Below are 15191 nucleotides of genomic sequence, written 5' to 3' on the forward strand. Positions count from 1 at the left end.
AGAGCTTGAGAAACAACAGGAGGAAGAGAGAGGGAGATTCAGAGAAATGAATTCAGAGAGACAAGCGGTGGTGAAGAATAAGGTCGGATATATGGGATGACACTGAGAGGAGTGATGATAAATTCAAATACATGGAGGACAGGCAGACTGCTGGGTCATGGGTGGGACAAGGGGAGAACACACACTTGCACTTCACACAGACTCACAAACACATCTTTGCGCTTTCTTCTACTCTTTTCCTGCCTTGGCTTAAACTCTTGGGAACATTTGTTTTGGCTCAAGGCGGTTAAACCTTGTACACAACAACACCAATATAATATGCAGCTACCTAAGGGGATATTCTAGCTAACTTAAAGGTTCAGTGTGTAGTGTAATCTAGCGACATCTAGAGGTGAAGTTTCATGTTGCAGCTGAATACCCCTCATCTCACCCTCCCCTTTCTAACATGAAAGAGAACCTGCGGTGAACTTCAGTTGTCATGGAAACTCAAATGGTTTTAGTTTGTCCAGTTTAGACGATGTTGTCTTTGTTGCAAGATGGCAGCATGTCCCCCCCCCCCCCCCCCATCTGTATTAATACAGTACACACATAGTGTACCGATGCAGTAGGGGGTAGTACCGCATCCAAGCTTTTTCTCAATGTTCTCCTGAAGTGATTCCCTCTAGTGGACAATGTTCAATATAAGGTTAGCATTCTAAATTAGCAAGTATTACACTGATATTAACTTTTGGAAATATCAGTGTAATACAACTTTTAAATATCCCCAAATTTATAATAACTTCAAACTTGAACTGAGTGAGCAGTGTGACTTTCTCCTGTCTGTTACACAGGACTAGATCACTTTGGTGTTGTCCAGTAGGAGCAAACAGTAAAAAGCTAACAAAAGGAAAACTATCACCCACAATGTGCCTGTGCCTTCATGGTGGATCACATTTCTGACAACCGTAAGCCTTTAATGGGGTCTCTCTGTGTATCTGTCAGTTGCTCTGTTCCTCCAGCACTCTGACTCACTGCGGCTCTCTCTCAGATCAGATCAATGTTGCCTTTCTCTGCAATGCAGCAACCAGTGAAACACATCACAGACATGGCTACACCCTGAGAAACCCCAACAGCCTCTGTACTACCACATGAGTATTATCCCTCATTGTAGTTTGCCCTCAAAGTGCCAAGGATCCTGGAATCAAAGGGAGAAAACAAAGAACACAAAGGCCACTTTTTTTTTTCTTTCTTCCGGGGTAAAGTGTCAAAATAAAAACTGTAATAATTGCTTTGTTCATCTGTCTTCCTGTAGTCTGAGATGCTCCTTGGAAGCTCTGTAGACTGATACCCATCAGTCCTCTGAGGCTGAGATGAGGTTATAGCTGTTAATTAGGCCTATCGGGGAAATGTCGAAGTTTGTGCATATGGTGACACCTTATTGCTGCAACAAAGTAAAACTCAACCAAGTTCTTAAAAATTCTGCCCTGTTACAGTCCTAATGAGCACTCCCCAGCCCTTCGTTTGTGAAACTCCAATTTGGCCATTAAACCTCTCAGAACACTTGCCAAACTCACACTTCCTCTCGTATAGTTTCAGAGGTGAGAAAAACAACTAGAAAAACTAGTTCCAATATGACTCAAGCCAATTATTATCCAAGGTAAGCTGTTAGTCAGTGCAGCACTTCACACTATCAAAAATCTTTGCAACTCTCCTTTCATTCGACAATTAAAGACTGTGATATGAGCAATGCCCAGCCAGTTAATTGTCTTCTAAATATCAGACCAACTACGGATCTGAGTTCATGGAGGTGAAAACTCTTTGAACTTGCTGGCTAAACTGCCTCACACTGTACTCAAATCTCCTCCCTGCTATCAGCGCGAGGCTCGATGACACTTCATTTTAACCCATTCACTGAGAGCAACTGAATAATATAACAGCCGCTGATAAATTATTTCAACTCAGCTGTTGAAGCCACTTGTGTGAAAATGGTGTCTCCATTTATCTCTTCTAATGAAACCTCTATTTCCTGAGTGGATTAGTCTTAAAGAGGAAGCGCACTGGTGTGGGTTTAGTACAGGGAAAATCTACCCAAAAAGAGACATTCACATGCTGTCATAGATTCCTATTATCATAGCAATATTGGACATTTTGAGGGTCTGTGAGCATGTGCAAGTCACTTAAAAAATTTAGAGTGAGACAACTGGAGCATTATTACATAAACGTTGGTTTTATCTATCTAATGCCCTAATAGCTGATTTACATAAAAGCAATTAAAAGAATATGGCATGTTAAGGAGGAAGTACTGTATGCTATAATATTATATTTACAGTATTGTGCTTTCACCATCATGATTCTTGCACTATTGGAATGTGTCTCTCAATCTTCAATCTTCCACGGTCACCAGTTTTCCAACATGTTTCGGTAGGTGAGTAAAATCAAATTTAGAAATTCAAAATACATCTGTTCAGTTTGGCACAAGAGGTTGATCCATGAATGGAAGCTGAAGTGGTAGGCAGACCAATGGTTCTCCAGATAGAAATTAACCAATATTACTTTGGTAAAGTGGGTTTGAATGATGCTCAACTTCAGCCTTTTACACTCACTGGAACATTTTCTAAAATCTTTTTTTTTAGTAATTGCACAGAATTTGGTTGTTTTTGTGTGTGTGTCAGACTGAAGTCCTCATAAGTCTTTAGCCTTCTCTCTGTGTAATTTTACTGATGACTTCCCAGCTTTCTTTATCTTATTTTAACATTTATAATCCTGCTGAAGACCTTTGATAGAAGCACTGTATAAACTTTACTGCCCCTGGCTGTTGCTGGGTGCTTGTTCTGCAGACTGCCATTAGTGGATTGCATCTTAACCCCACGCGCTACATTCACTGATTCATCTCTCCACTCGCACAGTCTTATCTTCTTATACAGAAATCTATACATTAAGAACGGGTGAGATTGCATCAGTTGCCTGGTGCACTTGTACATTCCCTCTAAATTGTTTACATCTATGCGATTCTGCCGTGTTACCCCTGAAGGGGTGCCATTACTCTTATACTGAATCTAAGGGAATTGGCTCAGATTTACATACAGCACCCTAGGGGCACAAAATCTGAACTGTGAGTGTACACAGCTGTGTAAACATTCATACATACACTGTCGCATATGCTTAACTCCATAAGCAGGGTGCCTGAACAGCTCAAAGTGGTGTTAAAATGTATTATTGTTCACTTACTCTGATTTTATTTTTGTATTTTAATAGACAAACATTAGAACATTAAAAATAATGTGAATGCATGTTGCTTTATAAGCATTTCCAATCTTTGCTGTACCATAAAATGTTCAACCTCCTTCAGTAAACTTTTGTCCTGGTGTTGAATTTCAGCCAACCTTAAATAGCCTTTTCATTTGTATAGATGTAACTTTCCTCTTTCACTAAAGCACTCTGACTTTGTTGTGCTTAATGGCAAACAAGCTGGTTCTGGTTCTTAAAGTCTTGTTTATAGCGCTTTAGAAGAGGACACTCAAGGAATGCTAACCTATATAATCTTAGCTTTTGTGTGATGGATGATACCACCTGCATTATAAAATCTTGACACAGACCATCTTTACAATGGAAAGAGTTTCCAGCAGAAATTAAAGGGTTAATGCCAAACATACATGGTCGATGAAATTAATATTAATATTAGTGAAACCTTTGACTTGCATTTATCATCTTTGATAACTGGTAAAAGCAGTAATCTAAAATGAAGTTTCAGGTTCCAATAAACTAGAGGGAGCTAAATTCAAATTTTTGTTTTTATTTCGTAAAAAAAGTTTCCTTATGCAGAGTGAGTGAGGCAATGATCTGATTTGCCAACTTTCACAGACAAGACAGTTAACTACAACTTCAGACACGACATCAGCCCTGCAGACAAAAAGCTGAACACGTGTCCCTCTCTGCTTCTCTTACTATCTAACCAGTCCACAAGGATGGCATCTCTCTTATTCATCCTCTTGTTCACACTCACTCAGTTTCTCATTGTTCCACTCTCCGTTGTTATCTCACTCAATTTCACACCCTCAATTGCACATTGTCTGTTTCTCATCCTCCATCTCTTTCTGTTGGACTGTATTTTTTTGTACTTTGCTGTTCTCCCTCGCTCTATCGCGGTGAACTTCTTTCCACCTCTCTCAAGTGTTTCCTCCTTGCTGTGCCCCTTGCCTTCTCTCATTCTATCTCTTCCCCCCTATCCGTCTCTCCACTACCTGCCAGTTCCTTGGGGGAGGTGGGTTCTTTGGCGACAGATGGCGGCCTACTTTTCATCTCAATGGCGACCCTGGAGGAGAAGCGGGCCTTTGTGGGTGAGAGCAACTCCTCATTGGCCAGAGAGTCAGTCCTTGTCATGATGCTCCGTCCACTGCTTTCCTCCTCAACCAGTGCCACAGTGTCTCTCAGGGTGTTGCTAGGCGACATGGCTCTTGACGGCGACAGTGCTTGATCTTCCTGACTCTCAGTCAGTTTTGAAGCAGAGCGAGGAAGGACTTGGACTTGTCCACCTCCTCCTTGTCCGTTGCTTTGCGGTCTTGGCACAGTCGCAGCAATGGCTGCTTTTCCATGGCCTGCTCCTTGGTGGCTGTAAACCTTGTATCGTATCATTAAGATGATAATGAAGACCAGCACAGAGGCCACAATAATCCCCCCAATGATGATGATCATAGTACCACCCAGGAGGTGGCTGTGCAGTGCTTGACACTGGCTGAACTCTGTGTCTGTAGTGAATGACAGACAGCCCAAAGGACGTGTTGCAGTCAGTGATGTAATGACATCATCAAACACAGCCAGGACACAAAGATCATAGCTGCGTCCGGCAGCGAGGTCCCGTACCAGGAAGTCGTTGCTGCTGGATGGGATCATCCTGCCAAAGCAAAAAAAAAAAAAGGTCAGAAAGTTTTATAAATTATTCAGAAACACATTTCAAGCTGAACAAAGAGCAGCACTTTATTTAATTGGCCCATAACTTTAAAAAAAACTTGCAGAGCAGGTAAAAAAGGGAAACAGACAATTGCAAGCAATTACAAAATTCAACATCTGCATGAAAGGAAAGTTTCCAATGATAAATGAGTATGAACAATTGCTTGGGTTTAAATGAAGCTTTTCTTTCACAAGAATTATAATTAAGCGGTAATTTACAGGAAAACTCTTAGGAAATTATTAGCAAATTATCCCTGTATAAAATGACACATGAGCAAAGATGTAGATCTGTAGCTAATCAGACATAGACAAGAAACACAAGTTGCCATAAGTGAGATAAATGCATAACAATGCATATGTCCATATTATTTGTATTTTGACATACATCATTTCATGATGTTGAAAACTTCTAAAATATGTGCAAACAGTTCATCAGATTACACAATTAAAATGAATCGTTTCCAGTTTGAAAAGTTGGATTTTGTGCTTACAACTTACAAAACCAAACAAAAAAGATGCCTCAAACACAGACACATGTTCAGAGTTGTTTGTTTGACAATGATGGGACAATATCCTCCAATATTTCCCTCAATGGCTGTGTGGGTCGCCCACTCATCAGGTTAATGTTGCCATGGAGCCAAATCAAAAGGCCTTACCTACCAACACAAGCTGCACTCAATCCAACTCTGTCCATTTACCTCTTCACTATACCAATCACCAAAAAAAAAACTTCCCAAATGACTTCATTACGCCTGTTTGTATTGGTTCCTTGTATTCTATTGTGCAAAAGCTGCAGTGATCACATTTTCACAATCGTTCTATATTTCCACGTGGGGCAGCCTGTGGCAGACACCTCATCGTCCTTATTTCCCCACAGAGCAGGAATTCATGAGCCTGTGATCTGACAAACATTCACACAGATCCGTCTCCCTCAGCAGCCGAAATATTCATTCCCTGATTAAACACATATCCTGATTCTTCCCATTGTTGACTTCTGTCTCTGTATTTCCCCAAGGTAAAACACAGTAGCTCTACCTTCTCCATGCCAGTGTTTCTTTCCTGAGGGAAATTTATGGGGAAAAAAAGCACCCTGGTAAACAGGCACAATGCTTTTCTGTGTTCACCATAGTCGTGCTTTGTCTCTCCTTGTTACACTGCTTTCTTGAGGGGTCCTCAGTGAAACTCGTGGCCTTGTCAATATGTCATTGCAACATGTAATCTAAATTTTACTTTCCTTCTGCTTTATTCACTTTTTCCCCAATGCACTGTGAGCTCATCATAGTCAGAGTTAAATATAACTGATTGGAGCCTGTGTGTGTGTCAGTGGGCAGGAGTGTACTGGCAAGCCCAGTGTCAATGCCAAGCTCATTGATGCCATTACATCTCCACCAGGAAGTATTTCTTGGCAGTTAGATCCATGTGTGTGTGGTCTAGGTTTTACTCATGTTCTGGGGACATAAATCTGTTTGCACACATTATGAGGACATGTCTTTCCTTATGGGGACAAAAAAAGCAAGTCTCCATTGTGTTAATCATTACATTTTAAGGTGAAGACAGATTTTAAGACAACTAGTGTACAAGTTGGAGTAAGTCTCCAAGTCTATGTAATGTCCCTGGAAGTCTTGTTGACATGACTGTGTGTGTGTGTGTGAGTGAGTGTGTGAGTGTGAGTGATTCTCAATAGGAATTTAAACTGAATCTGCAACTGCGCTGATGGCATGCTGCAGTGTAACATCAGAATTTGTGAGCAGAGCTGCCGTTCCTGTGAGCAATTTTAAAAAGGTCCTGCTTAAAGTGGAAGTTTGTCTGAATGTGGCTGGACAAAAGGATGGCATGGCTGTTTGCCCCTCGCATCTTCTTGGCGTAACAAATTGAATCACAGTTTATTAGAGTAGAAACTTGGGGGAAATCATTGGACTCTGAGACTTCCAGTCTCATGTGAGCTTCTAATCCAGGATGTGGAGTCTGACACTGCTTCCATTTTAACAAGTAACTGCTTACACTTGATTTTTTCCTGTTTGTGAAAACATGAGCTGTAATTGAAAGTGAAGTGTTTCAAAGTGTCCTTAGGAACTAAATAATCTGACTCAAAATAAAAGTCTTGACTAATTATAATTAAATTGTCATGAATTAGCCTTCCTTTGCCAATATGTTGGGGCATCGCTGGAGACAGTGGATATCCAGGCTCCCCGTGCACTTTTTACAGTTAGACCAGCTTCACACACTAGTGACAGGGGGGTGGTATCTTGCCCAAGGACACTTTAGGATGTGAAATTGGGAAACTGCGATTGAACCACCAACCTACTGGTTAGTGGCTGAGCCGCCCGATCCCTGAGCCGTAGCTCGTGACAAATGTCATACCGCGATTCTTTTTGTAGGTGTTTCAGGTCCAGATAACATTTGGGCTAGTCTCTCCAAATGTATCTGCATATAAATGTGAATAAATTAAAAAGTCAATAATAGCCCATGCATTTTGGTCAATGTGTTCTGCCTCTTATGCTCTCCGCACAGACCTTTAACCTTCAAGCGACCAAAGCCTGCTTAAACGTGATTTATCAAACTAGAAACGGAAACCAGAGGGTTCCAGCCCCTAAATCTCATCTCTTGCCTACATATGCAGAATCTGTTTATAGAGATTAGGGAGGACTAAGCACAGGATGAGGGTTAAATCTATCAACAGAGAAATTGATATCACATTCACAGTTGTGTTTTAATTTGTGCACTAACACCTGAATCTAAAAATATTCATGTTGTCTTTACTTTCGATTGAGTCATAGCTACATAGGGAGCAGGTCTGCTTCCACTGAGTCCTCCCATGTTTCTACAGTGGCCCAGACAAGTCAAACCAAACACTGTGTCTAAAGAGGGTCCCTCATGTTTTTATATTAGCTGGAGGTCATTGTAGGTGAATTCTTTGAAGAGAAGTGTGAGGGTTTTTGTTTTTTTTGCAATATGCTGGATGTCACTAAAACCTAAACACTGAACCATAAAACAATATTGAATTTCCATGAAATGTAACCCAGGCTTTTTTATTTTTCACTTATTATTTTCAATGAGTATCTTCATTGTGTATAGACATGCACCTCTCCTCCTCACCTTTAGTTTGAGTGTCTGTCTGGCATAAATCTGAAACTCCCACACTCCTCTGGACTTGATCAGGACCAGTGCAGATGTCAGGCCATAAATATCAATTATGTTCTCACTGAAGCAGCTCAGATCAATCTGATCCAGGCAGACACATGGATGCACACTCACAAGGCGTGTCCCGCTGCCTGGAAGTGCTCCGTTCCTGATAGGAATTAAACTGGGAAACTTCCTCTGCCCTGAGGCTTTGCTGAAAGGCAGCTGTACATGAACTGAGGAGTGAGTGAGTGTGTGGGATAAGATGGAGCATTTTTGGCACGTTATTTGAGTAGAAGAATCATTGATTACTCTGAATCAGGCTTTTCGCTCACTATTCTGTGTACATGTCAATTTTAAAAATGTTTTTCTAGGAAAGTTTATATTTGGTGTTCCCCCAGAACAACCTAAAAAAGGGTTGTACACAGAGCAACCTTGAAGAAATGAAAGATTTAATGTCTAGGCCAAGGTGTGTTGCTGATGCAGGAAACTGAATCTGGGCCTCCCACTTGGAGGGCAGCTCTCTTTTTCAGCTCATGTACAAACAGAAATTATTACAGCAACGTCAATTATATCTGATGGAATCAGCATATGGCATGTGATTAGCTCGTTGGCCAGCATCTGCCCGGTGTTTTGTACAACCACAGGTTTACAGATGTGTGAGGACTGATGCAACATTTTCGAGCGATCAATAATTAACTGTGATGGGGAGTTTTCTGTCTTGTGTAAGTTTGTCATGACTTTAAAAAGGACAAGGGATGCTGGGCCAAGCAGAAATGCTTCAGCAAGCCCATTTGACACTGCAATCATGCTGGATGGTTTATTCAGTTAATGGGTTCAACCACGGACATGTACACACACACAAACACACACACTCTCTCTCTCTCTCTTTCCCTCTGAGTTACACAGCTTAATGGATTCCTTTCCCCCACTATACACATATACAGACACAGACACACAAAGTTATGGAGCAAAACCAATGGTTTGCACGACTCTGCTGCTCTCACATGCCACAGAAACAGTCAGTCATGTTTTGTCACTTTTTGGTTTATCCTCACACCCACAGGCACACACGCACATGTGCAAACACACACACGCAAATACACCCACACACACATACAGTTGTGTGCCCACACAGCTGAAAGAGCGCAAGACCCATTCAAATACACAAACAAGATAAACTATCTCAGTGTGTGAATTGAACAGATTAGCACTCACACTGTGATCGCGCTCTGTGTACACGTATTAAAATACTGCGAGCATGACCATCATCATCATCATCCTGACAATGGTCTGATTGTGTTTAAATGAATGCAGGATGTGACAACGCCTCAAAGTAATCCATTTGATTTTCAATCGTCCTTTTTTGCTTTAACACGACTAAGGCTGTTAACGTTGTGAACTGGAGGCTTTGTTTTGGTATGAACTTTACTCTGAATCTAGAGGTGCTACTTGGAGCATTGTATAGTCCACAGATTTACAACTTGGTGTTGCAGTGCAAAGTGCAAATGATTTGTCATCTAAAGTTATATAACAGCATGGCAATACCTTATGAAATATGCATTCCAACAGGTAAACTTTATCTCAAAATGCAATGGATAAAGCAAAATGTGCAAAATTCCACTGCTATTATTATAATGGCATACCTTTAATAACAGCCCCATCATTAAACCACATTTAAATCCACTAAATGTAGACTTTGCACACACTCAAATATCAGTCTCTTAAACATGCTTGATTGTTTTCATCAAGATCAATGAATTGTTCTCTGAGAAATCAATGAAAATGTTGAAAAACACCCTCATCTCACAATGTTAAGGAAGGTGAATCCAGAGCCACACCAAACTTTCTGGTCTTTCTTGCTTGAGTCATGCACCACCCATCCCCCAAATTTCAAGGAAATCAATTTTTTCTGTAGTTAGCCGATGAAAATATAAGCTTCTTGGTGAAGGCAATAAAAGCTGGTGCCTAAAGAGAGCTATGGGAGTTTAATGAAATTAAAAGGGAAGATCTGCACTGCTGTGGATAAGTTACAGCTTAGACCAATACAATACTCTGCAGTTGGTTTGTATCTTCTCATAAACACATTGAGCTGTAAAAACCTTCACATAATAAGTCAATAAATGTCATTACAGCTGAACAGCTATGTCACTCACACAGTATATATTAGTTTAGTAAGAATGTGTGTCCTTGTAAATGTTCGAGTATGGCCACAGATACAAATAAGCAGTTGGAACAAATTTTACTTGACACACAAATATGAACTTGTCCTCCCACATTTGAGTGAATGTTAGAATTCCAAATACAACATGGCAGCTTTGACTATGTTGAGTGGTAAAAAACACAAAGCATTGGACTTAATATCAGGTTGTTTTTCATTGATTCTAACTCAAAAATCACATCACAGCAATAAATGACTGTTAGAAATTGGCTCAAAGCGACATTTCCATTTTCATTAATACTGCTACAGCTGTAACAGGGTGCACGTGCACGGAGGTCACTCTTACATGCAACAGATTCCAAGTGACATGTGTGCAGACTAAAGAGAGAAAGATCTTTTCTAGTGTGATGGAAATAACTCTGTTGCATGCCAAAGCTGCAGCTGAAACTAAGAGGTCTGACCATCTGCGTGGATGGTAACAACGATATGGACCATGGTGCGAGTACCTTCTGCATAACAGAACAAGCAAGCATTCAGCAAATAGCTCTGCTAACAACAAGCTAAAGGTCTCTTATGTTATATTGAGAAGTGTAAAAACATGTTTGGTTATGTCACTTAGAATATGGTGGCCCACCACAGTCTAATGCTAAAATACTAACCAAGTACAGTACAAAGCTAAAAGCTAATCTAAATCATAACCATCCCATCCTGTTTACTGAGATGGTAAAATATATCCTGTGCTAAATGTTTAATATTTATTCAGGAGCTATTTTTGTGAACAGAGCCACAGAGTCCAGGACAACTAATATAAAATAGTTAGTCTTGAGCCCTGGTGTGATAAATGTGAAAATTAAAATTGATGGGAAACACAGCTTAAAAGACGTGATAAGCTGTATGCATCATGTAACAATTGGTCTCTCTCTAAATCTTAATACTTGAAATTCCACCCATTTTCTTTTGCCTTGATTTAAATATATGTATAAATACTTTAAAAAAAGCGTTGATTCCATTTACTGAGTTACCTTCTCTCCTTACTCTTTTGCCCTTGTTGGCAATGATGGTTGTTAATAAAACTCCCCCCCCCTGACCTCATCTTGACAGACTATTTTTAACCTCCACTGAGAGAGACCAATGAGATTTCACAGTGACCGGTGGGAACTGGGGAGCAGGACATCCTCTGCCTGTGCTGCGATAAAGCACAATCTGCCACAGCACATGTATCATCTTGAATGCTGAACAGCGACGGTAAAGCTGCCATCTCTACACGCTCCTTTAAAGGTGTGAACTGGTTCAGAGAAAGAAGAAACATTCGGAGCCTCTTTTCTTCTGTTAATGTGTTTTCCGACTGTCAGGCCTGCTTTCTCATGTATCGCTACTGTTTTATCAGAGAACCCATAAGCACACGACCCCCACCCCCCTTCATCTGCGCTCTTTTCTTGTTTTTTCATCTCTAACTGCTTTCAATATCGCAGCAATCGAAGACCAGTAATTACTGTGGATCACTGTCATTACCCCAGGTTATTTCTCACATGTGCGCCACACAGCAGCCCCACTGCCTATCAACCTCGGGCTGCTTAATAAAGACAATGGAATCCCACAGAGATTTTGCATAACAAATTTAGATCAGTCAAAAAGCATTTCCCTCCCAAAGTTAGGTGATAAAGATAAAGATAAATATAAAGATAGACAGATCTTAGCATCACAACCCAGTGTCACTTTTTCTAATATATGCAGAAGATGGTGGTAGTAAAAAAAAGAAAGAAAAGAAACTGTTGTTCAGTTCAAATATTGAGGCTTGTGAAGGAGTGTGTATACTTGTGTTGTTTACTAGACTGACAGCTCAAAAAGTAGCAATTACTGTGAGGGAAATCCTGCAGGGTGAAGCTAGAATTATTTATTCTCAATACAAAATGCACCAGGGAGATCAGGCTGATGGGAAAGTTAACAAATTAACAGTTGTAACTGTCCTTTCAAAAAGAGGTATTATAATCCCACCAGAACTGGAGTTATAAATTATTTTAGTTCTTGAGTATTCTATCTATAATATCATTGATAATTTAAATAATCGTTTATTAAAGTATTTATTTAAACATCTTAAAGGTTCAGTGTGTAGAATTTAGTGACATCTAGAGGTAATGCATGTTGCAGCTGAATACTCCTCATCTCACCCTCCCCCTCCCTTGTAAGAGAACCTGTGGTGAACGTCAGTTGTCATGAAAACTCAAAAGGTTTAAGTTAGTCCAATTTGGACGACAGTAAAAAACATGGCAGCCTCCACAGAGAGGAACCCCCTCCATGTAAAATATAAAGTTTTTAGATATAAAGGTCCCATTCTATGGTAAAGAAAACAACAATTCATACAATTTAGATGAAACACCAGTGAAAACATCACCGTTATATATTCAATTTCTTCCAAAAATCCCTTTCAGCTAAATCTTACACACTGGACCTTTAAGCCTGAGTGGTATCTGTAGCTCACATATCATAAGAGCATGCTGAATATGAAGCAACATAATCATGCTGCATATTCACTTTATGGTCAAAAGCTCTGTTTAAACGCCCACAGCAACCATTTTCACTTAAACCAAACACGATTCAAACAGCAAGCAAAGGTCAAACAAACACAAACTATACGTATGTGTCCCAGCTAGTACTGACAATCATGACACTTCATGTGAACAACACAAGCTATCAAATGAAAGCCCACTCCACAGATTCCGCGGACTCCAAAGATCTTTCCTATCATTCTACAATCAAATGCATCTAAACCTCGGCTCATCTTGTTTTGTCTTCTCTATCTGTCTCTCATATAATATGAAGCTTCCTCAAGTTTTCATCCATCTGGCTTCCTCATTCTACCTTGGGTCCAATGAATACTGCACCAGAGAAAAGAGGACTCTGTATTATAGCACAAATATTAATCTTCCACTGACTTTACTCTGTGCTCTGTCATCCTGGGTTAGAGAGGCCTAAAATAAGACAATGCAGATGAAGTATTTTTAAAAACACCTAAACCATAACAATGAATATTTGCCAAGGTTCTGTTTTCAACTGTCAGTAACCATCAGAAACATAGGAGAGCAGTAAATCTAATAATACTATTGATATGCAGCTTTAAAATTGTTTGGTATCTTGTGGCGGATGTTCTGTTTGTTGTTTGTTCTTTCTTCTTATTCTGCAGTCTGTGCTACATCTAGAAAAAAAAAACAAAAGCAAGGCAGATAAGACACCATCCAAAAAAATTCTGTTTGTGTAGGAACCATCGGTGGTGTCGTCTCCTGTCTCAAACCTTTTAGATGTTATTTATCTTATTTCAGTTATGAATGAATAACTAAATAAAAGACAGTTTAGCACAGTCATGTTGTTAAATTACATAGACACACACATTGCAGAATGGCACATCCACATTCATACAGTGCATCTATTAGCAGCACTTTTTTCTGTTCTATGAGGATCAATTCCAGGTTCAGCATCTTGCCCAAGGACACTTCGGCATGCAGATGGGAAGACTGGGGATCGAACTGCCGACCTTCTGGTTGGAGGACAACCGCTGTTGTTGTTTGTCTGTGGTCACAACTGGAATTAATAGATACTAATAGAGCTGTCATTAGCAGCCCTGCATCGTTAGCATGTCGTGATGGGTTTTTCTGACTGGAACAGTGACAGGCCTGTTAGAGGCACTTGTTACAGCAGCAGAGTGACGAGGGTTCGCCGCGCTGCTGAGGCCTGCGTCTGCATGTCCATGAGTGAGCGTGCACGAGTGTTAGTGTGGCTGACATTTCCATATGTATGCTCACATGCACATCTGTTCCCATGCATGAGCCTGACATTTTCATGCTGTCTGCGCTCAGTTACGTTGACTGACGGGAGGACGCTTTGTTTGCAAATACTGTCCATCAATCGGCCTTGGGCACTTAAAATGTACATACACACACACACACACACACACTCACACATTCACACACTCATGAGAGTGACGAGATGTAATGAAGTCACATCCAGAGCCCTGGGTTCTGACTGTTGATCTAAGCAAAACGTCAAGTGAATATTTATGATAATGTGCCCCAGCTGTTTTTAAATAATTTAATGTGCCAATTATTCCTCCAGTGCAGGCTGCGATGAACAGAGGAGGGCAAAGGTTTGACAGCAAAGTCCCTGCAGCACACACATCCTGTCCGTCCCGTTGCACACAGCAAAAAATTACAAAGAATGCATTACTGAACAGAACGTGGATGGAAGGATGGATGTGCAGACAGGCTTTAAACTTCAAACCAAACTTGCTCTTGTGCCAGAAAAAGCTGCACTATATATTGAAATATTTCATGTTTAAAAAATTTAGTGTCACTCTGGTTATTTCTCTGTTTACAGATGTTCCTTGAATGAATTACCTGCGAGCTATCGCCAGGCTCCCACGCTTTTTTCTCCAAACCACCCATTGGCTTCTGAGGAGAATGCAGCACAGACAGGTGCGTGACAAAAGCTCAGAAAAGAGAAATAACTCGCACTGTGCGATTTCAAAGATATGGAACTGAAAGTGACGGGAGCAGACAATGTTGCCAGAGGGAAGAAACTACTGAGCTAAGTAGATGTTAAGAGAGAAGTTATCAATGGGAGAATCTCGGTTGACAAGACTGCGCTTCCTTTGTTTGCTGTCCAGATCATCTCCACTGTTAGTGGATGTCTGGGTGTAGTCGAGCAGGAGGTAAATCACAGGATTTACCTAAGGAGAATTTAAGTGTGTTTAATTTATACATTATACGCATCAGTTTTTTTAAACCGCCACCTTGATGGGATGGGTCAGTGGACAAAACAAAAAAAATCAGGTGTGATAGCAGATGATTATTTCACCTGATGAATAAAATATCACTTCGGGGAAGTCAAGTAAAAATCAATTTTCCTGCTTTCAAATATTGAAAAAAAGCCATTCAGGGCTTCCCTAAATCACTCTCAGAGATTGTCATTTTTTATAGAAAACAGTAGCCAT

The 15191-nt window shown here is 40.4% G+C and overlaps 1 protein-coding gene and 1 long non-coding RNA gene across 8 annotated transcripts in view; one reads left to right on the forward strand and one right to left on the reverse strand.

Moving 5' to 3' along the window:
* LOC109630131 (uncharacterized) overlaps window positions 1-15191 on the forward strand; it is a 98442-nt gene that overhangs the window by 82336 nt on the left and 915 nt on the right. Inside the window, exon 3 of the long non-coding RNA XR_011244612.1 lies at window positions 14576-14673. This is a non-coding gene — a long non-coding RNA (uncharacterized lncRNA). The remainder of the gene's footprint in view (window positions 1-14575; window positions 14674-15191) is intronic.
* Window positions 1-15191, reverse strand: part of LOC109630130 (leucine-rich repeat and fibronectin type III domain-containing protein 1-like protein) — a 144991-nt gene that overhangs the window by 3292 nt on the left and 126508 nt on the right. For all 7 annotated transcript variants that reach the window (XM_069534953.1, XM_069534952.1, XM_069534951.1 and 4 more), the window contains exon 9: window positions 4221-4870. In XM_069534953.1, the coding sequence (XP_069391054.1) occupies window positions 4221-4870 (650 nt within the window). The remainder of the gene's footprint in view (window positions 1-4220; window positions 4871-15191) is intronic.

Source organism: Paralichthys olivaceus, chromosome 11 (assembly GCF_024713975.1).
Source record: "Paralichthys olivaceus isolate ysfri-2021 chromosome 11, ASM2471397v2, whole genome shotgun sequence".
In the NCBI taxonomy this organism is placed as follows: Eukaryota; Metazoa; Chordata; class Actinopteri; order Pleuronectiformes; family Paralichthyidae; genus Paralichthys; species Paralichthys olivaceus.